Consider the following 26,147-nt stretch of genomic DNA (forward strand, 5'->3'; position numbering starts at 1 on the left):
GGGATTCCCTAGCCAGTTCTCAAAAAAAAAAAAAAAAAAAAAAAAAGGAATGGCCTGGATTATTCAGTTATTCTTCCTGGCCTTTATCTCATGGTTTCATGGTTGGCAATGCACATTTGAACTGCACCATTAGTTCCCTGCACCACGGGGGCAAGGTCTGGTTGACTTTTGTTAAGGAATACCAGTGGGCCTAGGCTCCACGTCAACTACCTGGATGTATCTTTTAGCAGCATATCCAGTGCAACACAGCTAATTAATTAACGTGCTAATTAATTCCTATCAATAAGCCTAGGATTTGCATTATTTTCCAACAAGATCATAGTGGCTGTATGGCTTCTCTGTCACATTTGTAAAACCTGGGGTTTGTAAGGGCATCAACAGTCACATAAAGGGGAACTTGCAAGAGTAGAATTAAGAAAGATCATCCATACTTCATTGAACAGCTTTGTAGAAGCCTAAGAACCTTTTCAAAAGCACTTCTGACTGGGGCAAAACTTGCATTATTCCTGTCTATGGGGTTTGAGCAGCAATGGGGCTTCACAAGGGAAAACACAAGACCTTTCCCTCTGTGGGCCGTAGGTCAGAGCTGGAGTACTCAGAACGAAACTTTGTCTGTAGTCACCTCTGAATATGAAGTTGTCTCTATAAATTGCATGCTAGTCTCTGTACATTTTATATTTATTTATTGCTAACCTTAAAATGGGTCCCAGAATGGGCTCCAATTAAAGACAGTTTTTGTAAATAATTATAATAATAAATAAATAAAATATCAAGAAAATATCCCTCAGCAGGTCAGTGGTACAAAACCAGTCCCTATCTATGTGGTTAACTGCTGCGTAAGGCGTATCTGGCAGTTTCACAATGAACCAGCACAGAATTATTCAAACAGGACGGAAGCAGCAGCAGGAAAAGAACAACCTGGTGCAAATAAACAAAGAGGAATTCAAACTCGGGAATACAAGCCGATAAAAGGCAATCTCCAGAAATAAGAAGTCTACTCATAAGTGTATGTGAATGGCTACACAGACCAAGTGTATTCACCATGTAGCTCTGCAAGCTGAAATGTAAAGCGAAATATCCAGCAAGCAGCTCTGAAACTTTAACATGGATGCCAGAATTTAGTAATGACTTGGGCTGGTTTTTCATGGCAAGCAGTCGATCCACCAATGGACTAAATTCTTTTTTTTCCCTTTTTTTTTCCAGGTTGTACAGCAAATCTATCACCTTCTCTGAGGTCACAGAAATTATAACACCCTTGTAATTTAACCTGTTTATTTGTCAAGTAAACAGATGAATTATACTACCATAAAACGGAGATGCATCTAAAGAAAGTGGCAGCTCTCCAGGTAAAAAGAATCAGCCATCTGCTCTAAGAAAATCTAATAAAGCCCAGTGACAGATCACTTCAGTTATTGAGAGAAACTTGGAACAGTGGGGCAGAAATCAGCCGCGTGAAACTGGAGGAGTCGCACAACAGACAGGTTGCACATAATCTGAAAGGCAGTTCATCATTTGCTTTGCCACCTGCAGACTCAACGTGTACCTTAAGTCACAGCTTTCAAAATTGCTATTATTATTATTAATCCTGGCTGAGAGTTACAACTTTGAGAACGTCTTTAGTTTGTAAACCTTAAGTCACAACTTTCAAAAGTGTTATTATTAATCCTGGCTGAGACTTAAAACTTTGAGAACGCCTTTAGTTCATAAACCTTTGGGGTTTTGAGCATTGCTAGACAAAGGAGTAGATAAGACAGACGGTGCAAATGAGACCTATTTTGTCTTTTGGAGTGATTTTTCTGCTTAATGAATTTTCAGATAGCCAATTTGTCACGTTTGGAGCAAAGGTATTTAAGAGTCTGGAGGTTAATTAGAAAAACAACAGCTGACTTTACTGAAAGAGTTTAATTCAACTGTATGAACAGAGACAAACTGTTTTCAACCTAGAAGATCTGTTTGGAGCTGGTTTGTGCTGGAATGTCACCCACACAAATCTTGCAAGAGAACATTAAGTGACAATACACTGAAAATGAAGAAGCTCATGTTGGAACAAAATCTCAGTGGTTGAAAAAAAAATTGCTTACAGGAGGAAACATTTCAATTCCAGTTTCTAATTTAGCTATTACCTAATTAAATATAAAAGTAGCTTGAAGTATTTTAACCTTTTTTTGCAAACATCCTCACACAATCTAAATTTCCTGTCACCACATTGGTTTTCTTCATGCTTTTCTCTTTTGTTTAGCTCTTACCTCAGGCCCTGTTCCAGGACAGGGTGTTAATTCTTTAGGCTGGCTCTGTGTTGTAGACCAACTGGCAATTTAAGGTTAGGACTTTGTGTCCTAAAAAAAAAAATGTTAATATTTGTATAAACAGTAGTCTCAGGTCTCTACAGCCCCAAGGCACCTGTGCAAGTCCTTCCTTCCCCAGAGCCCAACCCAGTTTCCTTCTGTTGGCTGAAATTAGTAATGATGAACATATAAACGAGCAAATAACCACTCCTCCACCCCCTAAAAAAATAAAAAATTACTTAGGGCTACAACACTTCTTTAAATATCTCTCTCTAGCACCATCATTTTCTCTCCCTACAGTGAATGTCTTAGACACATGCAATGGAAAACACAATCTCTCACCGTGGAAGACGTTCAAAATCTAGACTGGGAAAGAGGAATTTTCTCCACAATATACACTTTATACAGAGAGAGATGCATACCCCTAGAGTCTGATCTTTCTGCTATTAGAGAAGTCATTGCTCTTGCTACTGAATCACTACATAAACAGTGCCTATGGCTCAAGGGGCACCCTCAGGCTCCCCACATGCCAAACAAAGGAAGACTAATTTTCTGCCTGTAGAAACAGGAGTGCTGGGGCATCGAATCCCTGGATACTACAATCCACTTAAAACTATACTGCATTAAGGAGGATTCTGCATTAAGGAGGACTCTACTATTTAGGAGAGAAACGGAGTAAGCAGCAGGTAGGATCTTGTACTCCTGGTGCTCACTATCACTCGAGAATGCTGCAGACAAATATGAAAAAATATACACAGAACCAAAAAAAAAAAAAAAAGGAGAGAGGGAAAAATCCTGGCTCTGCTGAAGCTGATGGTAAAGAGATTTCTTGCTAACCTATGTTACCTATGTTTTCCTCTAAAGGATCAAGGTAAATGCAGTGATTTACTCTACACATAGGCAAAAAAAAAAAAAAAAAAGGCAAAGGAATGAGAAATACACATACAGTTTTGAATAAAATATAATAATATTGAATTTGGCAAGATGCCAGTGGTGTTGACTGCTGAAGTGCACGGAGCAGAAGTTTAGGTATACAAAGATCTATGTAAGGCTTGGGGTGAAAGGCTGTGTATCATTGCCAAAACCTAGGTTTTTTATCTTCTGAGAAAAGAAGTACTTGAACTGACAAATAAACATAAAAAGCACAAATGTGATTCTTTATTAAGGCAGAGTGCTGTCAAAGTAAGCATCAATTTTCTAACTTCATAATGCCAGCCACACTGTATTAAGCAAATGAATGCAAAGGTAACATATGAGAGGTGGTTACAGCAATCTGTCTATCAAGATGACCGCTGTGTTTGATTTACACATTTCTAAGTGTTATGTACTAAATATATCAAGCCATTAAAATATCCATTTTTTACTGTTCTGGTGAATTCGATGCTTTTACCCTCTCTGGAATCTTTGTCACTTGATCTCCATTCAACTGTGACACTTCATCTTGCATTAGATTGTAATACCAAAACTGTGTTCGCCCATGCAGGAGAAGAGTTCCCATAGGACCCTACTGGGATACAGACAGTGATAAGTGACGAGGTAGGAGGGGGTTTCAGGCAACTGGCATTTATGTGTACTATATATTTTATGTTTCCAAATTCAAACAGTGATCACTTTTTAAAATTAGTGCAACTGCTTTAATTAGAGGAGAACAACAACAAAGAAGCTATAATTAAAAAAAAAAAAAAATGTGGTTGATGCAATGAGTAGTGTCTTTGTCATAATTCACAATGAGTCCACTCTACTGTTGGGTTAGGTTCAATCATCAGTCAGCTTCAAGGGCAATCGCTTCTAATTAACAGGCCTTTTGAACTCTTCCAGGGAATATGGTTCAGACCTCTAAGGTACTGTAACAACAGCAACACAACTCTCAAGATTGTCTGTCCCTTATGGTGGCTTTTGCCAAAACGTGAGGCAGAGGCTTCCTTCAATAAAATTAAACTGAGTACTGCGTTTTGTTTTGTGCCACATGTCCCTTTGTAGCCATCCAAGCTCACTAATCACCTTCCTTGGCTTTGATAATTTTGCATATGTATCCATGCACAGAGAATAAGAAAACCTATGACATCTGTCCAAAAGAGACCATCTCTTTTCAGTGATTTAATGAGATATTAGGACTTGACATTAGAAGTACTGTTTGGAATTAGGTCAAATCTGACCCTCCTTGTGGAATTATCTAAAACCTTGATTTGGGTGGCAACATCAAGATGTTTTGAATTATAGAGAGAATATTTGGGGCTGAAAAAAGGTTGAAAGAGTAAACAAGGCTTATGCCTTTTATTTGAGGGTATTTTTTTTCAGATTTGTGGTGTACTCAGGCCCAAGCTAGCTGAGCCTCCTTTTATATAGACAAACTTATTTCTTTGAAGAAACAAAGATCTCCACCACCACCAGTTTCTCCTCCTAGCTGTAAGAACGTGCAGTATCGCTGATAACCTCACTAAACCCAAACGGATGATATCACCGCTGCTCTTTGATATGCAGATAGGGAGTGGGATTGCTATTCTTATCCCACTGGTTTAGCATTTAGCCTATGGAAAACACAAACAGGTTCTCCACGTTTTCCCCAGCTCGTCATTCCTCTCGGGGCTGCCTTGCACAGTGGTGGCGGACAGGCCGCAGTCCTCAGCAGATCCCACTGCCGAGACACGCCGGGTGGCCAGATCCTGCCCAGGAGCATCGCACGCTCAGGTGTACGCATGTATGCAAAATATTCCAGAGCTCTTTTCATCTAAGCCATTAATTGCGAGCTGGCTTCTGCGGGAGTCATTTCGCAGGCGTCGGGGTTTAATGGTGGCCACGCGGACGGGTTTCCTTTGAGTCACTTCAGCCCCAAGACGGCCATTTCCGCGGAGGGGAAACATTGCTCACGTTTCGCCTGCAGAACCAAGGAAGCAGGACTTCCCTGGCCACGAGGCTGACGGGGGTGATGCCCTCAGCACCCTCAGGGCACAACGCAGCCTCGCGCCCCACAGGACCTGCACCACGCCTCATGGTGCTCCCCACAGGGGCAAGGTGGTGGTTCAGGGCCACCAATAATGACCAGGAGCAAAAAAATAAAAGCAAAACGCACACCAAGAATATATGAAAAGAAACGCTCTTAAAATAAATAAACAATTTATTTATTATATTATAGAATAATATGGAATATTATTGGAATGCCTACGGCGCCCACAAAGCGCCGAGGCGGGCCTCGAACCCGCGACCCCCCGAACAGCGCCTCACAGCCTACCCTGGGCGCTGAGCCACGCGTGCGCCGGGCGGGGCCGGGCGGGCGGTGCCAAGGCGCCTGCGCAGTGGCCGCCACCGCCGCCGCCGCTGGGGCCGGAGCGGGGAGCGGCGCCCCCTCCCCCAGCCGCGCCATGGGTGACGCGCTGCGGAGGGCGGAGTCGGGCACTCAGGTGAGCCCCCCCCCCCTCCCTCCCCCCCCCCCTTAGTGCCCCCCGCCTCAGGCCGCCGCCCGCCGCCATTTCCCTCAGGGCGGGCGGGCGGTGTGGAGGCGGTCGGGGTTTCGCTCGCCGTCCGGCCCCTCGTTGTGCCCGGGTGCTGTGTAAACGAGCTGTCTGTCCCCAGAGGGGTGCGGGGAAGGGCAGGGTACACCCGGCTGGCCGCCCTGCCCCCGTGCTTGGCGGTGTGTGAGGGGAGGGGAAGCCGCAGAGCCGCGCCCCGCCGCCCTGTGAAGCGCCTCAGGGCGAGGGAGCCGGAGAGGGGGTGATACGGGGGGTGCCGAGGGTTGGCTCCACCGGGAGAAACTCCTGTCACGGTGGCGGTGGATGTAGCGAGGAGGAGGAGCTGTGGAAAGAAATGAGGAAGATTTGGTTTAAATACAGCGTGTGAAGAGGAGTTGCTTTCGTGTTCTTCAGAGAAAAAGGGGTTGAGTTTGGGGGTTTGTTGGTTTTCCCTTCCCTTAAATGTTACTTGTTACACTTCCAATCAGTAAGTTAATTAGGTAATGTGTGTTGTGGTATCGTGATATACTGAGTACAAAAGCATAGAAACACGTATGACAGTAAGTATTTATTTCTTGTTAAAGCTCTCTCATTTTTTTTAAGGCACAAGTTCTTAAGCTCTTTTGGCACACAAAACACAGCTGCCCAGTATCAGCAACTATACACAGAAAATATACACGAATTAAGGACATGTTTTCCACTTGTGTCCAAGTGGGTAAATGCATTTGCCCACGCGAGTAGTACCAGCTGGGGATTCATGTGGCAGAACGACCAGTGGTGGAACAGATGAGCAGACCTGAACTGGGGAGAACTGACAGCCAAGGCACTGAGAAAGAGTAAGGAAAGTGGTCAAGAAAAATGCTTAAAGCCCTTGAAACAGAACTTCATTTAAAGCAAACTTCCTCAAATAGCCTCATGCAGAATATCTGACTTTACTGAGGGTTAGGCTGAGACCACAGTCTGATAATTTTATTCTTCGATGTAATTAATGCAACAAATTAGAACTTCTCGCAAGACACCTTTGGTATCTCACAATAAAATGATAAATTGCTAGCATACATCTTCATGCCCAAAGTTTACAGAAGCTCAGTTAGAGTGGTTGTGGTGGTTGAAAATTAAATTTTGTCTCATACTTGAGATGTGTTTGTGTTTATAAATAGCCTGTAGGTTAGCTCATGGCCTCTAGCAGAGCCAGAGTATTTAATTTGAATTTCTTTAACATTTTAATTAAGTAATATCTCTGACAAGACCTACGTGTATGCTTACATTTATGCATAACTTCATTGAATCCAATATAGTATAAGCATTACAATATATTAGTCAATGGGACAGCCCATATGCATATTTCTTTATTAAAAAGATTGAATTGATAAGCCATAAAAGACATTGCTGAAATACTTCAGTCTCGTCAGCCTTGCTGTCATTAATGAAATTTAACCCAGCTGTTGCCCAGCTCATGCTGGATAGCTTGTTTCCTACCACGTGTATCTGTGCGCAGCTTCTTGTTTGTGTAATTGCATTTCTCAAGGACGTGTATGACTGAAGACCTACCACTAGCATGTTGCTAAAAGGTTATGTTTTCTACAAAAGAAGATGAAAACATTGTAAAGGAAGAAACGAGCATCTACAGTTGAATTATAGAATCAGACGTCTCTAATACATTATTTGAAATTGTAGGCTTATTTTTTCCTGGCTTTTTCCATTGCACTGTTTTATCCAGAAGTACCATGTCCACAACACAGCATGAGACACCCGACTCCCACCATCCAGATCACTCTTTAATTACCATAGATTTTTTCCCTCCTCCCCCATAGTAGACAGTGTAAGAAGGCAACATGGAAATGCCCTCCCTGGAGCTGAGCCAAGGCAGCTTCTGGTTTGGGAGAACCCATATTGTCACTGTCTTCACTGTTTGCAGAGGTGAGGGATTCCTGTCTGGTGCCTCATCTCGGTGCAGCTTCGCTGCCATCACTTCTGTTGTGGTGTGGACAAACCTTTGTGAGATCTGAAGGAAAATTGTTCGCTGTTTCTGCCAGAAACCCCATTGCTCACAGCATGACACTAATGAGGCAAGTGCCTTTGGAGACTCTGCTTCAGAACTCGGAAGTAAATAGAAGTTTGATAAAAACACAGGTGCACTATCATCAGCAAATTACCATAAATTACCTACATGAGCACTGCTCAGAGTAAGCACCTGTAGTTATTTAAAACGAACGTAAAAACTCATCATTTAAACAACCACAGATTCATATTTAAACGATAGAGATCGATCTATTGTGTGTTTCCAAAGCTGGAGCGGTAATCTTAAAGAGGTAATAGTCTAAGAGGAAAGTGCTCTTAGTTTCCAGAAAAGAAAGGGAAAAAAAAACAACTGTGGGGAATGTATTTGTTAATGTAGGAATGAATTCAGGAGCAGGAGGCAGCAGCACCCTGTTTTGACCATCCTGTGGGGCCTCGTGTCCCAGCCCAGTGGTGCTTCCTTTTGCTGGGAATTGAAGGGCATCAGAAAGCAGCAGCCTGTGGTGGTTTTCCTGTTTCTCTCAACTTCCAGCACCAGATGAGGGGGGCAAAATTCCCGGCCTTTCTCCAAGAGGGGAAGTTTCTCCTCCCCACATCCCCGGGCTGTGTGCGTAGGGTCTGCAGCAGTGCGGTTGGTAGTGGCAAGCGCTTACTTTATGTGCCCTGAGAGACATTGGTGTGTTCTCGTGGATGTAAATCCATCCCGATTTTTACTTCGGTCAGGTCATGGGAACCTGCTGGTTCCCAAAACACTCCAGAGTTCTCCAGGTTTGTTTTGTGTGCTGCACAAAGGTGTGAAACGTAGCAGGAGGGTCTGCAGATCCCAAGCGAGGTCAGTTTGAGTGTTTTATGGCCCTTCAGTGAACATGTCAGAAAACTCTCCTGAAAAAGTGTGAACAGGCAAACAAAGGCAAACACATTGACATTTTGTTAATGGAAGGGAATGTTAAAATGTCAATGAAAATGTCACACTTAAATTCCCATCATGACCACTTCAAGTAAATTCAGGGCCATTTAATGGGGCTTTATTCTGCCATTAAAGGCAAACACATGCACAACTGTTTAAACAACTTTTGAGACAATTCAGAGTAAATGCTCCTCATCGATATGGCAGGGAGGAAAGTAAGATAAGGCAGCGTGTGTTTAGAGGTTTGTGCCCATTGCTCCTTTCATGACTGCCTTTAAGGAAAAGGCAGTAAAAGCAAACGGGATTTTTTCGTTTTGCTTAATTCTTTAAATGGCAGCTGGTTGTCTTGGAGAATAAAATTTTCAGCACCAGGATAGATGCTGTGAGCGTCCTGATCGTGTCCTTTCCCGTGTGTGTTAATGTACATGTGGAATAACAGCTCTTGCACAGGGTGAAGTGCTAATTGTGTGCCAAAACTGCAAATAGTACGAGTGAGGTGGTCCATGAGAGTCCTGCATACTTTTCAAATGCAATGTACACGATTTTACTGATAAATATGCAGAGAGGGTGACTCAGGAGACTCATGATGGGTAATGCTCTGCCTCTCAACCTCATGGCCTTGTGGAGGTGTGGGTTATTACAGATGCTCTGCTATCCCTTTGTTGTGTCAAATGGCAACACTGCTCTGTACAATTCCTCTTGCTGGTGTACCTGTGCAGCTTTTTCTGTTTTATTATTATTATTTATTATTTTCTTTAAGCTATATTCCTTCTGTGTATATCCACTCCTTATCACCACCGAATTTGTGTGTTAATTATTTGTAAGGATGGAAACTGCTGCTGCTGTACCCAAAGACTGTGGTTGTGCCTATGTGTTTATAAAAATGTTTTCAAATCAAACCAATCTTTTGATAGGACTGTCATTGAAAACTCCCGGTTCTTGGAGTCCTTTCAATGTGATTCCCAAGACCCATTATTTTGAGCTGACAGCATGTCTCTTCTATCCTTTTTTAAAAGCTACTCGCACGCCTTGAGGGCAGAAGTTCTCTGAAAAATCTTGAACCTTGTCTGTTTGCTGAAGAAGGATCTCCCGTTCATGGTAAAAACGTATCTTTATCCTATTTATGCAAAAATGTCATTGTGAAAGTTTTCTCAGAGAGAAGCATTCAAATAGATCTTTTTACCTTGGATTCAGAATTGTAACTCTTAATGTGATTTTAGGCAAACCAGATAAAGTGAAATAATGCAAAGTCATCCTCCTGAGCATTATTCTGCTTTAAAATGTTTTAGGGGTTTTAAAGCACAGGTGTAGGTGAGTAAATACCAAGCATGTTGGTTACCATAGAGTTTTGCAGATATTTGTTCTACATTGTCACTTACCTTTTTTTTTTTAATTTTAATCAGTGGTCTTTTTGACACCTGTACAAGTTTAAGGTAGAGTCTTGTAGCAAGAAGATTTAAAATCAAGATTGGATGTTGTAATGAAAGAAATACTGAGCTAAATAGAAATAAACGTAATTAGTAATTTCTTGATTATCCAGGAATTCTGCCTGTTTTTGCAGATTATGTGAAATTTCATGGATTCTACAATGGAAAAGACTACTCTGATTATACAAAACTAGAAATACATAATAAAAAAAAGCACATGGATGGCAAACTGAAAGGCTCATGCTATGAGATACCACAGTTGTTGAATATATATATATATATATATATACATGTATGAATGAATGAATGGGCTTCATATGAAAAGTATGTGGCTGCAGTGGTTATCAGCATACTTGTCTGCAATTTGAATTCCCACAAATCATAGAAGGTTCAGAAGAAATGGCAGAAAAAGCAATAAAAAGAATCAAGATAATTGGATGAGAGATGATGCGTAGTCCACAAATGCAGTCTCTGGGAGACCATTCACGTACTATTTTGCAGCACTTGGGAGTACATTAAGGGTTTAGCAATATATGATGCCTGCCCCTAGAAGTTTCAAATGTGATATAACAAAGACAAAGGGCAGAGAAATACTGGTAAGTCACTGCGAATGGAGCGGAGTATGGAAGATTATTTAAACACTCTCAGTTCTGAATTGCCACAATAAGAATTAAGAACCAGTAGTGAAAACTGGTGTAGGCTTCAAAAGGCTCCTGGAGTTGTAACGTGTCTGTGTTGTTGTTGTTTTGTTTAAGAAGAAATATTTTTATTTTGAAAGAAATGCAGCTATAGGAAATGCTGATATTTCAGTCTATTTTTAAGTACTTTACATACAAGTAACAAATGTTTGAGACTCAACTGGGCCTGCTCTGGTTGAACAGCCTCCAAGCAGCCTTCCTGGGATTCAGCAATTGCCCTTGGTGTTGCAGTCAACAGCGTTAAATAACTCCATTCCCAAAATTATCAACTTTTATTTTAAAGCTATGTAGGTTGTTCACGTCTAACAACTCTTCCAGAACCTCAGCTCTGAGATGGCTGGAAACTTTCTAGTTTCATCACTGGTTTCTCCCCGTGCCAACACATACATTGAGCTTGGGAAGCACTTCTGTTTTTCTTCTGCTTTTAACAAATGGCATCAATTATTATCTGTATTGGTCATGCTTCTTGGCTGACACTAATGGAGTTGCATAAAGTTAGCAGAGATCTTTATATATATATAAATGGCCTTCACCTTTTATTTCATTTTTGCTTTGTCTTTTAATATCACAGTATATATATTTATGTGAGTCCATGTGTTATTTTGATGTGTGTTCTCGTTATTCAGTCTTAAATCCCTGTTGAAGATCTACCTCTCCATTTGTCATGAACTTGGCATTTAGTAGGTCATTAGGGACTACTGGAACACATTGCCCACAAAGAAGTGGTATGATTAAAGCTACGTGGTGACCTACATATTTTCTTTTTCCCGATGGTATTTGTAACAAAGCTACGTATATATAAAGTTCCAATAAACCATATAAAGGTTACATCATCATTAAGTGTTCGTAACATGTATGTCAGAATACTACAGAATAGGAACTGTTAACATAGGTAGTGCCGTGATTCTGATTGTGATGGAACTGTGTATTTAAGAAGACATAAGTGTATTAATTACATACCATTTGAGCTCTTCTGGAATGGAGGAAAAGTGACATGAGCATTAAGTAAGCTTCCGCTATTGCCAGGCGTATTTCTCCTGTGGCCCTGATGTAAAGGTGTGGGTGTCCATGTAAAACTCCAATGTTCAGCAGCAGTGTGACATCCAAAATGAATTTGGAATAAATATTAAGCCTTTCTACCCCACTTAAAGATGGTACAAATATCAATGACCGTTTCTGTATAATATTATAAATCAGTAGCCCGGTAACTTCAAGGTATTTGATGGTATGAAACCTGTAAAGCTAGTGCTGAGTATTCTGATTGTCTGCTTCTAACTCCAGTGTCAGAAAACAGTTTTACCAACATTCACTAATGTAATGATTACAGGAAATTTTTAAGACTAATGTAGTTGAAACAATAACATGGAAAAGATGACCAGAACTGAGCACAATGTTTTAGTTAAAAATATATTAGTGTTATATGAAAATTGAAGTTTATGCAACGTTGCATAGCAGTGGACCATTGTGCTCTGTAGTCTGCCTGTAGTGGGCCAGCTCCAGTTTGTCTCCAGTTCAAGCTGCTACGAGCCAAGCGATGTGTTGGGTTACTCCTTAAAACATACTTTTTGAATTTGGCAGTGCTGAATTTCCTATGAAATCACTCTGATAATCTATCTTGATACGTTAAAACCTTCACAGCCTTAAGTTATTAACCCAATTAGTTTGTCTTCTCCGCCTTTTGCCAAGCTAATGGGACATTAATCTACTGGTAGATGAACTGGTAATGTTGGGCAACACCAATTCCAATAAAAAAAAAATCCCATTAACTTTCTTCCGTGTAAAAATGTCTGTCCCTACTTGGCCTCCCAGACTGTTTCCATCCCTTGACAGTATCTCTTTACTAATCCTCCTCTCAAACTGTTTTGACATTAATGGATGATGCTGGTACTGATCACTTAGTTTCTTCCATGACCTAACATGAGAGATAGTGTCAGTGGCTTTTTGAAAACACTGCTGGCCACACTTCCTCCTCTGCTGTGTCACTGTTTGTCCGCTCTAATCCAGAAGGATGAATTTCCCCTCGTTATCTTACCGTTACAGCCTGGTTGCTAATTTAATGAAACCCTGCGTTTACAGTTGTTGCTATAAATGGCTCCTGTTTTGCCCCAGTTCTTTCTGTGGGCAGTCTCTTCAATAATCGTGAAGGCACAGAAATCCCCTGCTCCCTTGAGGTTTTCTTACAGTCCAAACTTAGTCTTTTTGGAGTGTCAGCACAATGTCTGTGTTTTGGTCAAACTGCAACCCGGGTGTGCATCTTTTGGGGCAGTAGGGAACAAACTTTGACAGGTGCTCAGCTGTCGTGCTGTTAACATTTATAAGCCACCACAGAAACTCTTAAGAATGATTTTTCACTGAGCTTATATTTTTTACTTAAATAAATGAGTTAGTTCTGCCAATAAAGGCCCCTCCAATGTTCTGTGCATTGCAGGTCTCTTACGTGATGGGCTATAGGAGGTTAGACAGAGCTCCTGATAAAACATCTTCAAATGGATAGAGTCAAGCACTTCACAGAATCATTTTTTTTGCATAATACCAGCTAGTAAGTCAGATCTGCCCGCTGCTGCTTCTGAAAGGGCACAGAGTTCCTGTGTTTTCTTTAGACAACGTATTTTGCAGTGAAGGTAGGTCTAGCAGTCCATGTTGGGTAGTGGCCCAGTCCAGTCATTGATCTGGATTCAGCAATGCCACTCAGGGTGGCAGAAGTCTTGTACCAAAACCTGGGGCAGGAAGAACATACAGTTTGTTCTTTAATGAGAAATGCCTCAGAACAAATGCCTTTGTTCTAAAATATTTCAGTGGACTTGAAGTCGGAGGGCCTACCCAGCATATTTGGAAGGATTTCTCCCAAGTTGGTGTCCTGTTGTCACAGGTTTGTTATGTCACCAGTGCAATGGATGTAACAAAGCAGAGCATCAGCTGGCTGCAAGTGGTGGAGCTGCAAATTGCGACTTCTCAACGGGAAGAGAAAGTGAAGATCTGTGTCATAGGACGTGTAGTCACCCTTCATCTCAAAAGCGAGGAGAGCCATTCAGAACAGATAAATGAAGGTTTGGGAGGCAATCAAGCTTCTTAAATAAGCGTCAAAGTATCAGAATTTCAGGAAACTGGCCTTGCAGTTTTGGAGGAGCAGGGAACTTGAATATGGAGAGGCGGGCAGGCTGAGTGCCACTGAAGTGAGCGAATTGTCACATCAGGGGTTAATTCCTTACAACACTTGCAATAGGTGAGGAGCTTAGTCTTTCCCTGCCACACTCTGCCCCTTGTCCCAAGCTGCGTGTTGACATTTGCATGTGCAAACGAGGGCATCCTCTGTAAGCTGAGTTTACCCTGCTAACTCAGGCAGGCACAAACACGTTCAGGTAAGGTTGCAATTAATTCTCTACTCTTGCATCCTGCTATGGAAAGCTGTTAGCCCATTGGCACTTGCCAAGGCCATAAAAAGCCATGACCTTCCTATGGCTATAGTTGTGTGTTCTCCTTACTGCTTGTATTTACCCTGCTGCCTAAAATCCAGAATATGATAAATAATCCAGTTCTAAATTAGAATTTTGGAAAGGACACCTCATCAATTAACCATTTTTTTTTTAGAGTCTTGCTCTGATTTTAAGACATAAGAGGCTTTTGGAAAAGGCTTTGGAGTCCCTTGCATTCCCATTTGAACTGATTTCCTAGTCATGGGTAATGCTTTTTTAATTAACTTGTTAAATTCACGTGATTTTTATGTTACTGACACACAGATCAGGCAGTTAGGCTGAGTGTATGTATGAACAGATACCTCTGCTTCAGACAGCACTCATTGCCTGGAGTTCAAGCAACCTGCAAGCCCCTTTCTGACAAAAGAAGCAGCTTCTTATTGTGGTCACATAAAAAAATATGTGGGCTCAGATTCCTGTTGTTATGTTGTGATGTGTGCAGCTACCAAACAAGCACACAGCAGACATAACGTGTTGAAGGACAACCTGTGCTGTAAAAATAGATATGCCAATGTGATTTAGACCTCTAACATCAACTTTTTTTTTCTTGTCCTTTACTTTTTTTTCTTTGTTTTATGTACATAATGTAAATAGATGGTTTCTTACTCTCTTTTGTGTCGCAGTTTCCTTTTCAACCTTCATCTACCTGTATTGATAAATGAAATCCAGTTGCCAACCCCTTAGTGGTATCATTGTCCTAGATACTATTGGCAGGCTTTTTTTCAACTGTTGCTGCCAGTTGACTTCCCTCGCTTCAGAGGCCTTCCTTGAAAATCAGAATTTCTCTTGGTAGATGCCAACCAGGATTTAAACAATTTTGATGGCTCTCAGAGCTTTCAGAAACACATTTTCCAATGAGTGAAATAGTGAATATTGGTTCCGTAAGCACTGAAATTTGACTCTGAGCTATAAACGGCCTCACGTGACAGCTTGCTTCTTTGTTTTTGAACAGGAGATGTCATTGAATTCCACGGTCCAGAAGGAACAGGAAAAACTGAAATGCTCTACCACCTGGTAGCCCGCTGCATCATTCCAAAGTCAGGAGGAGGACTGGAAGTAGAAGTCATGTTCATTGACACAGACTACCATTTCGATATGCTTCGTCTAGTGACCATTCTTGAGCACAGACTGGTGCAAAGCACAGAAGAAATGATAAAGCAGTGCCTGGGAAGGCTTTTTCTTGTGAACTGCAATAGCAGCACCCAGTTACTTCTCACTCTTTACTCTCTAGAAAACATGTTCTGCACTCACCCCTCTCTCTGCCTTTTGATTGTAGATAGCATATCAGCTTTTTATTGGATAGACAGAAGCAACGGAGGGGAGAGTCTTAACTTGCAGGAGATGAATCTGAAGAAATGTGCAAACTTTCTTGAAAAGCTTGTGAGGGAGCACCACTTAGCTCTGTTTGCAACAACGCAGACAATTATGCAGAAATCTACAAGCTCTGCAGAAAGCTTTTTTCCTTTAAAGCTTCAGCATGAATTTGATACGGACTACAGGCCTTATCTCTGTAAATCATGGCAACAAATGGTAACCCACAGGATATTTTTCTCCAAGCAATTTAATTCTGGCAACAGCAAAGGTTTTACAGTCGTTTCTTGCCACCTCAAAAAAAACAATGTTGTAAAACGTTCATTTAGTGTTGCAGAATGCGGTGTTCAGTTTTAATTTCAGTTTGTTTTTTAAATGCCTAGCAAATCTTGGTGCTTAAGGCCTGGAAAGCTCTAAGTAGCTTTTAGTAGCTTTTAAATGAGCTGTTTGTTGCTGGGTGATTACGAATTTTTGTTATCATTTTCTTAAAATTTAGCAAAGGGCAGGAAACCTGAACATTTTTGAATTACTGTTTGCGTTCAGTCCCAACCGGTGAGGAATGTTGGCAATTATTTGTTTGTGCTTAATGCAGGAAGCAATTAAATCAAGAAAATTATAACCAAAGTCATTTAAACCTCCTAGTATCCTTCATTAATGTAACCTTTGTGATACGCAGTCAAATGCGCTGACTTCATTTCTGGGTCTTACTGCTTTTCACTCCTCTTTTCCCAGGGTAGAGACGTAGAAGCCGACTTTTCCATGGGGTAGACTGCAAAAAGGCCAAGTGTTGACTTTTCATAAATACTGGTCTTGGTTCATTCCCAGTAGCCTAGGGCATATGAAATGCATTCACAACTCAGCCTGAAGAGGAGGATTCGCTTTCGCAGCCTGTTAAATAGCAGTAGTCCTGACCATGGTTCTCCAGCCTCACAATCTCTCTGCTTATTTTATCACATGAGATGCCAGGATTGCTGGTGTTTTGACCTTTAGGGGGATCTGGGTTTGAAGAATCTAAAGCTATCACAAAAATGGAAGCCTGTTGCCATAAATGAAGGAAAAACTCAGCTCTGGGTACTTGGGAGTTTGCTCTGCATGCAGCAAGCTGTTTAGTCTTTGAAAATAATGAAGGATGGGCTATGGGTTGGTGTGGGTGGTGTTGGTTTGTGTGTGGTGTTTTTTTTTTAAGATGTATGCACACACATAAATTTCTTCCCTGCCCTCCTTCATTATTCCCTCCCACTTCTTTCCCTTCCCCCGCTCCCCCTAAGAAATCCAGGAATGCCATGCCTCTGGTCTTCACCAATATGCATTTGCCACATGTAGAACATTTGTGTGCAGGATTTGGCATGCAACGTGTTGCAATTCTGGCAGAGAAGATTCAGAACTTATGGGAAATGCCCTACAGTTCTGGCAAAGGATACCATATTATTTATTAACCTAGAGTGCCCTTTGAAAGCTTCAAAGTGCTTTACAAGAAAGAAAATTGCACACAGTACATTATTTAATACAAAAACTTACATTAGCTTACAAATTTAAATTACTCAAACAAGGGGAAAATATTTCTCACAGCAATATTCGTTCAGTCATGTTGCACAACACGTTTTATAGTTTAGATTGAACAGATTATTAATAAAAATGCATATTTAAGGAGTACCTAGCGCAGTATCTTGTTGAGGAAGATGCCTTACCTTTTAATTTCCTGACTTCTGAACCCAGCCTTTCCAAGCTGGATGTATGCCTGAATTCCCTGCAGTATACAAGTGGGCTCGGGTGCCCAGGCTTCTGTGTATGGAGTTGGGAGTATGTGTCCATCCTCTTGTTCGTGGAACTGGGCATCCGCATGATTTTTGTTGGATTCTTTTTTTTTTTTTTTTTTTGCTTGCTTGAAAAATCCACTGGATTTTTGGGAAGGCTGTGGACAGCTGTGCATCCCTCCAGCCCACCTGGAGCAGGAGCTGTTTCCAGAGGCCTTGGGAGGAGCATCAGAAAAGTCAATTCTCACTGACAAGTGCTCCCGGCTTCTACTGCTGTGTTTTTGGGGAGCTCCTGACCAGAGGTTGCATTCAGACCAGTGTTTGATGGCCAACAATCAAACCTATCCTCCATGTACTCACCCAATCCATTTCCAACTTACTTATCCCCTTGGACTCCACCACATCTCTTCAAAATTAGTTCAGTTTAATTATTCTTTCTGTGGGAAAACTTCCTTTTTTTTTTTTTTTTTTCTCATCTCCAACCATTTGATCACTTCATGCCTTCGGTTCTTTTTTTGTGAGACATAATGAGTGGACGTTCCCTTATCAACATCTCCAAAGAGGTGATGGTTTTATTGACTTTGTCATTTCATTTGTGCTTTCTCTTCCATCATGACTGTTACTTATTTCAGAACATAAGTATACAGATACATGAAAAGCAGAAAACTTAAACATTCAATCTAGTCTGAAGCAGAGCTAGTTCTTTTTAATATGAGTGAACACTTCCACTGGGAATTATTATACAGACATACCTTCACTTTTGTAAAAAAAAAAAAAAAAGGGGGAAAAAAGGGAAGATAAAAATATAACTACAGACCTCTTAAAAGTGAAAATTACACGGCTACATGATTTCTACTGTAAAAACCAACAAACTCCTTTTCTATCAGAGTGCAACTCTGCTGAAGATAAACTGCTTCATAAAAGTGTACTTGCTAAAATATGTTTGAGAAAGAAAACAACAACAACAACAATGGAAATGTTCTGGTATTCCCATCTGGAAAAGAAAGCTTTTCTATTATTCACAGTCTAGTTCATATTTTGCATTGTAATATAAAATAAATGCATAAACTGAAATGAAGCCAAAGTTCTAGTTGATCAGAAAGAATTTACCTCGGGAAATTTTGAAAATTCACTGTTTATTTTACTTTGAAAGCAGGCAGATTTTGCAGTTTTCTGTTGGTTGTAATATTCATGCTCTGCACATTTGCTTTGGGTACACATCGAGCCTTGCTTTCAGAGGCACAGAGCATCAGCATATCCCTGTAAGCTTGCAGGAGGGGTAGGCAGTACGCAATTTGGGAGCGCGCTGACCTTATGCTCTGCCAGAATTATGCTATGTGGAAAAACGAACCTTTAGGATATAAATCTGAAACAGATGCAGTGATAAAGAACCTGGGTAGCAGCAATTTTTGTACTTTAATTAACTGTGGGTATTAAAAATGTTGTTTTTTTTACCATGTTTTTTTTTTTTACCATGTTTTTTTTCCTCCAAAGTCTCCTCTTTCACCCGGACCTGTTACCGCCCAGTCTCCAGCCACCTGCAGAGCCTGCGGTGACCTGTGCTGCCGCAGCTCCGTCTCCCTGCAGGGAGGGAGAACATTTGGGGTGAGCTGGTCCATGTCGCTGGCAGCCCTGCAAAAGATGAGTGCCGCCGTGTGTTGTTAAGATGAGAGAAGAACGCACATGTACCCAAACTCTAATTTATCCAAGTATTTCTTAGAAATGAAAATCCTTTCATGTCAGTGTCATTGTACTTCAGCTGACTGTTGTATTATCACGGCTTTTGTAGCCATAGGAACTTTTTACATTCCTTAGGATTCCTGTTTGTTGCTTCATATGCAACAGTGAATTAAAGCAGCAAGCCTGGAATAAAGAGGAAGCTCATCCTTTTTTTAGTTCACCCTTTTTTCCCCATCCTTTTATAATGAGGGAGCTTTTTAGCAAAAACAAATTAAGGCATTTTGCAGGTTTTCTATTTATTTTTCGGATAAACCTGTATTTTTGCAGACACCTGAAAAGAAAATGTCATTTCTGTATTCAGCAAAAAGTGTTTTGTATTCCTAGGCTTTTTAATAGAGCAAATAAAACACAAATACCAGTTTGCTTGGTTTAAGTTTCTACTTGCACATAAAATTGGAGTTTCCTTTTTCTTACATAACTGATGCCAGCCCCTTAATGTTCTGTCGAGTCTGGAAATGGCACAAGGTAAAGGTTCACATGTGGAAACATGCCCACAGTTGTTTTTACTGGAGACTAATGGACAAAGGCAGAAAGCAATCCTGTTTTGATGTCCACTGGACGTCAGGCTTGGGCCACGTCCTGGAGAGGAACGTGACATTTTGGTTATTTCCAGTGCCTGCTGTAATAATAGTCTCTTGACCCTCTGTATTCAAATATATTTTCCTACACAAATACCATACTGGGGCAACGGGCAACGTCGTTGTGCCAAACTCAGTCCCCACCTGGAGGGAAAGCCATGCCACATCGCCGAGCTTGGGCTTACGTAGGAGGCTGCAACAAATACTTGATGGAGTAAGAGCTGCAGACAGTTGTGATGCTTCCAGCAACTACAGAATATCGGAAGAGTTGTGCATCTTATAACAAGGAGGAAATACTGGAAGAGCTTGGAAGCCTTTGGCAGTGGAAAAATCTTTCAGACTGGGAAAGGAGCATCCGTGCAATTCATCTGCATGATCTTCTGGATAGAAAACCCCAATGCCCTACAGCAGCCTCTGAAATTAAAAGTCTGGCCATCTCTGTGCCTGAAAGAAGGCAGAAAAGCACTGGGCTATGAATAATGTGTAGTAAGACAAAAAGAGTCTTAAACTGTTAACTAACACGTCTAGCATGGTAATGCTCTGAAGTACAAAGTTGGCCAGAGTTGACCTGCAGGTTCTTCCAACTAAGAGATAAAACTGGTGATGGATTCAGCTATGTAGATGCTGCATGGCTTATTTATAATGAAGGTTAAAAAAATAAAAATAATAATAATAATAAACTGCTGGTTTGGACCCAGGAAGAATTAAATGTAATATATATATAATCATTTTGGTATGTTTTTTGTTTCATTTTGTGATCAGGAATAACTTCTCATCGGAGCAGAGGTTTTTGAAGAAACACGGCTGTGACGTTCCTTAGGAAAGGTCGGGCAGGCCTCCTTCTGCTCTCCCCCCCTGCTTTCCATCCTGCCCCAGACGACTGCTCCATGTACCCATGTGGGCCCCGGTGCTCGTGGAGAGCGGTGACGAAATGTCAGCGCCTTGCAAACGCCGGTGAACGGCCGCGTTCCCGATCTTGGTGCTCTTGTACTGCAGGACTTGGCACAGCCACTAGACTTTCTAATTTAAGCCATTTGCCAGGCTTCTTTTCATGCATCTAACCAGGCCTGTACTAAGGACCTCCTCTCCCTCTGGGGAGAGATGAAAGAGAAGAAGTTTTTGTTCCTGAGTATAAGAAAGACAAGATTTTTAGGCTGTTACTACAAAGAGAGGCCAAGCAATGCCATGGGATTCCTGGCAGCGGCAGGTAAACGTCAAGGCCTCAGAGGTGGTTTGGAGAAGGTCAAGGGATGGACTCTACATCACCCTTACCAGCTGTCCAGATTATGAAGAGATGAATGTTTTTTTTAGGATTTTTAGGATTTTTAACTTGGGATATCTGTGTGTCCTCACATTTCAGCGTACTGCCAAGGGAGCAGGCCGTGCTGCAGCAGGCAGCCCAGTCTCTGAAGGGCATCTCCAAAGCTCTGTTTAGACCTTGTCACCAGCAGAGCTGTCTCCAGCCCAACATCTCCATGAACTCCCACCCTCCTCCTCCCTAATACTAACGGGAGTGCTGCAAAGGAGGTGAGTGAGCAGGCGTCACATCCAATGAAGAATCCTTCTCCGCAGAAGCGTGTGACTTGAAGCATCACCCCACGTTACAAGGCCGTGCTGCGCTTGGACCATGCAGTGAGAAAATCAGTACACGTTGGTGGAGATCTCGCCAAGGCAGGTTTCTGCCCAGGAAAATCTCAGGCAGATTTGACGGCTCCGAAGCTGCTTTTGTCTTGCAACATTTAAGCAGAGTGCTCTTCAGATCTGTTAAAAAGCGATTATGAAAGTAACAAGGCACCACGTGGCACACCACAATTACAAGGCACAAATAAGATGAGTCCCACGATGTGGCAGAAAATGGCATTAACAGCAACAAAAAATTGACCGTCTTCCCAGAGAATATCAAATGGGATTTTTAGTTAGTATGTCCCCAACAAGATAAGGCCTGGAAACCCTTCTCACAGCTTTGCATGGGGGCAGTTGTGCCAGCCCAGCTCCGCAGCATCGTGAGGGGTTAATTCAGTGAATACCAGCAATGTGCAGCCTGCTGCGCTCCCCTGGCCTTGCTCAAAAATCAGCATACCCTTACCATTTTGGTTCGACAGTAGGATATTGTCCTCCAATTAATGTATTAGCTGTGGCAGTGCCTGTATGAGGACACTGGACCTCGGGAGGTCCCTACTTGTTAGTCAGCGTCACCCCGAGGCCACCTTGATGGAGGTCTCTTCTCCTCCACGTTCAAAACACACGGAAGGACAACTGGGAAGAGGCTCTGGGGTATGAAACTGTGAAAGGGATTTTACCAAAATTGTCTGTTGCAAGGCTGAATAATGAGTAAGAGCTTGTCCCTTTCTCACCCAAGGAGCTTACCACCTCACACAGCCACACCAGAAGTTGACTACTGGCCAGGCTAAGTAGGGGAGCAGGATGGGAAGGAACAGGGAAGAAGGGAGGCTATCATGGGAGCTCCTCTAGGTTTTCCTAAAGCCTGGGAGGAAGGAAAGCCATGTGATTATCAGAAACTGGCAGGCAAAGGGCTCAGTTTCACTCAAGAGCCTGTAGGAAATGCCCACGATGACAAGGAATGGCTCTGCTAGGAATGGCAGACTAAAATGTCCAGGAGGCTGCAGGAGCAGCCAGTGGCCACCATGAAGAGGAAGATCTGGCAGGAGAGGACATACCACCGGGGCTGCTCAGCTGCTCTTCTGAACCTGCTGAGCTTGCCCTGGTGGGAACAGCAGGTTGCCACTCAAATACACTTCTATTTTCAACCACCAGAAAAATTCAAGTTGTTAACAAAATTTGTGAATAACCTAAGCAAACGATACAGACCAATCATGTAGGTAATGAGGCTATGGAAGCCAGTAGACCCAGGTGCTGAAATAGGCCATGCAGTTAGAGAAAGGGGCTCACTCTCTTCAAAATCCATGGAAGCACTCAAAGTATGATTATTACTCTAATCTTCATCGAACCCCTGAAGGAACCAACGCCTGCTAAATGCTCAGCAAAGGTTTTGTCTCCCACAGTGGCAGGGGAATAAGTGGGACACCTCCAGACTCAGAAGGTAAATCCTAATGCACCTCGTTTTCGTTATATTCAACACAACAGCAAATCAGCCCTTCTTGGTGGTGGAAATGGGAATTTCTGGCACTTCTCAGATCTTTGCTGCTTATGGATCAACACATGCTGATGTCAGTAAGCACCCCCGTGACCCACCACCAGCATGAGAGCCCAAAGAGTGCTTCGCATCAAGGCTGGGAGGTCCTGCATGGCGAGAGCAGATTCCTTTCCTCTCCTCTCTTCTCCTGTCATCTCCTCTCCTCCCAGAGCACCACACTCAGACATGGTGATGGGGACTCATTGCTTGTCCCCTCTTCCCCCAGGACATCCCTGTGGTGGCAGTACCGCGGTACAAGAAGCACCAAGTAAACCCCTTCCCCTCCTGTTACTGAAGTTCCTTAGCTCTACACGTGGCTCTGGTTTGGTGGGATCACCTGCTTCAGATTTGCGTTGGAGTCACGTTTGATTTGTGAAGAAACTCGAGTGGTTTTGCTGCTCTGATTTGAAGGGCAGAGGTCGTGTCTGTCGGTCTCAGTGCTGTTTTACCCAACCCTACCAGTATCAGCAAAGGGCTGACTGCTAAGAAATCAGAGCAGCGTAACAGTGTCAAGATTTCAAAACAGCCTTTCTTTTCTTCTTTGTTAGGGTTTTATGGCCACTACTAGTATCTCTTCCAGGAAACAAAATTTCCCAATGCTTCCTTTTCTGGTAAGTCCCAGTTTGGGTGGCATCCTACCCAGGGGGGATCGGAAAGGCAAGGGGAAAGAAAGGGGCACAGTCTCTGGACCTATCTCCTGGACTGAATCCATGCTCCAGCTTGGACTGAGCGTTACACAGTGGTGTTGTTCCGCTCCTGGATTGATCAAAGATACCGCGGACAATGGCAGACGTAGAAGGGAGCACCAGAAGGCGGTGCAGGCAGAGCTACAGGTAGATAGAAAGATATTTAAATAAACACAGTGGATATAAAGAGAACAAAATGCTGCAGCGTATGAAAGCCAAGAGTACAACTTTGAACTATTCCTTCTGCATTTGCACTTTTACATACCCAGCACAGCTGAATTAGAGCCTGCAGATGGAAACGCGCAGACAGAGCACCAAGGCTGCCTCTGTAGAGCTCTTTTGATCCTACAATCTGTTTTCTCCAGGAGCAAGGTCTAGCTTCTAGGAAAATAAAGGCAACACAAATGTTACCTCTCTGTTGGGATAAGAAATCACAAAATAGCAGCACTGAGGTTCGACGTGTGCTTTATTCCCAATATTTACAATTGGAGACTGGCTAATCCCTGCTCTGGAGGATAGCAGCGTCACTGTTATCCTGCCATTTATTTGAGGCCAAAATCATTATTCCTGGGAACTAGGTATGTTTTCAGACTCTCTTTCCAAAAAGCATTCTGTATAGTTATGGAGTAGGATGTACTAAAACTACATGTAAAATGTTAATTCATCCCCAGACTAAAACATACGTTTTCCTGACTCCAGGATTCTTGGTGTGAATGACAGCAACACACAGATAGGACAGAAGATATTTCATCTCACAAAATCGTCATCACACAAAACAGGACATTCAAAAGGAATGAACAGAGAAACCCTTTAGCTCCAGCAAGTTTAACAGAAACTGAGTGCAAAGTAAATATTCTTACGCTGTGGTCTCCCATCCCAGACTTCTTCCATGTCTGAAGCAGTGTGCCCAAGCTCGGTGCAGTGAATCTCCCTGTGCCAAAAGAAGTCCATTGTAAAGCAGAATAAATACAAGTACAGACTGGCATGGAGAATGGAGCCTCGCCTCATTGCAGACTTGGCTTATTTACCTACAAGTCTCACTAGTTCCTTGGTTTTGATGCTCAGAAGAAGACCCTGATAATCCTGGGTAGGGTAACGTTAGGTTTTAAATGCAGGAGAGAGATTGGGATGTAGTCTGATATAAGGAACCAGCAGTTCCTCCCCTCCCAGTACATGCAATTGTCTAAAAGCCTTAAGTGCTTCTGAATAAGGAGATGGCTTTTTGTAGACCTACGGATAATGGCCTTGTTCAAATCAAGTATCCACTTTTAATGTATGAAAGCAAAAGTAGAAGATAGTTGAGAATGCAGCTTGCTGAAAGTTCTGCCATGAAACAGCAAAGCTTAAAGGTCTGTTTTAAAATGATTTAGCAAATGCAGGTCTAAAAGGCTTCAGTATAGTGCAGCTTTGCATAAGTAAGTGGCCTTCAGCCTCTAAATGGTACCCCTTGCACAATAACTCTGTACTTATCACTAGACTCTGGATATGTTGCGTACAACCGGATGCTTAAATAATGTAGATCTTGATTGTTTCTACCTTTGTTGTTGTTGTTGTTGTTGTAGTTGTTGTTGTTGTTGAGGCCATAATTGCATTGCTTAAGTGTGACTTTACACAAAAGCCATCAACAGCAACACATTACCACGGGTGCTGCTCTGTTGGCATGACTCAGGGTCGTCCGTGTAATGAAAGGATCTCAGCCTGCAGAGCCCAAGTTAAAGTTGCCTCCTGCCAATCCGCCACATGCTAAATTCCAGCAAATTGTTTAATTAACATAATGAATGCAAACTACACTCCAGTCTGCACGATGGGTAGCTGGAAACACCCTCTCATACATGAGCAACAATGCCTTGTCCTCTAACAATGTGGCCTAGATTTTATTTAGTCCCTTCTGTCAAGAGGGATCACTAGGAGCTCATATTCACACACCCCTTGTAAATTTTCCTATTTCCTTGTACAGAAAGTATTTCTGGTTAACTATTTTGGTAGTCTCATTTATATTATCTATTTCTAGAAAGGCTCATGCATATGTTTAATGCATGAATAGTTCCAGGGAGGTCAATGGGAAATTTTATATATTTAAAGTTAAGGGTGTGGGTACCTCTTTACAAAGTTGGCCTGCACTTTGCATCCATGCCCAAAGCTTTTCTCCAGCTGTGTCTGCGTGCACATACCTAACTGCACCAGCATCCTAACACTAGCCCGTTATACCTCCAACTGGAAAGTTGAAATCCACCATTTCATGTGTGAGCGAGGTGTATGACTGGCTTCCTTTTTCCTGCTTCTGTCCCCAAATCCTCAGAACATGGGGAATTAAAAAATTAGTGTGGTGGCTGGAACACAGCACACACAGACAGAGCCAGCTGCTGCTGGCTGGAGAAGGGAAGCATCAGTGCTGGCCATCATTGGTGTCTTGCACTGTGATCCAGGGCCTGCAGCGGTACCCACGGGCTCACAGGTACCAGACTGTAATGACTTGTACTCACTTCCACCTTCTTCTGGATCAAATCCTTGATCTAAGCGTGAAGAGCTTTGTCACTTCTTGCCAGTCCCCTGTACTATTCATACCTGGGTTGCGCATAGCCCTTTCAAATGCATCAGTCATCATGTTGACTGTTTAGCATCACACTGTTGTTTTGCATTAATATTCCACAGGAGAGGAGAGGAGAGGA

General features: G+C 42.3%; 1 protein-coding gene across 1 annotated transcript; it reads left to right on the forward strand.

The window, feature by feature from the left end:
- Nucleotides 1–5,541: 5,541 nt before the first annotated feature.
- On the forward strand, nt 5,542–18,398 carry XRCC2 (X-ray repair cross complementing 2). The gene is made up of 3 exons (XM_027450423.3): nt 5,542–5,683; nt 9,674–9,755; nt 15,208–18,398. Exons 1-3 carry the CDS (start codon nt 5,645–5,647, stop codon nt 15,921–15,923), a joined length of 837 nt encoding a protein of 278 aa, XP_027306224.1. The 5' UTR covers nt 5,542–5,644; the 3' UTR covers nt 15,924–18,398.
- The last annotated feature ends 7,749 nt before the right edge of the window (nt 18,399–26,147 follow it).

The sequence above is a fragment of the Anas platyrhynchos genome, chromosome 2 (genome assembly GCF_047663525.1).
Source record: "Anas platyrhynchos isolate ZD024472 breed Pekin duck chromosome 2, IASCAAS_PekinDuck_T2T, whole genome shotgun sequence".
NCBI lineage: Eukaryota > Metazoa > Chordata > Aves > Anseriformes > Anatidae > Anas > Anas platyrhynchos.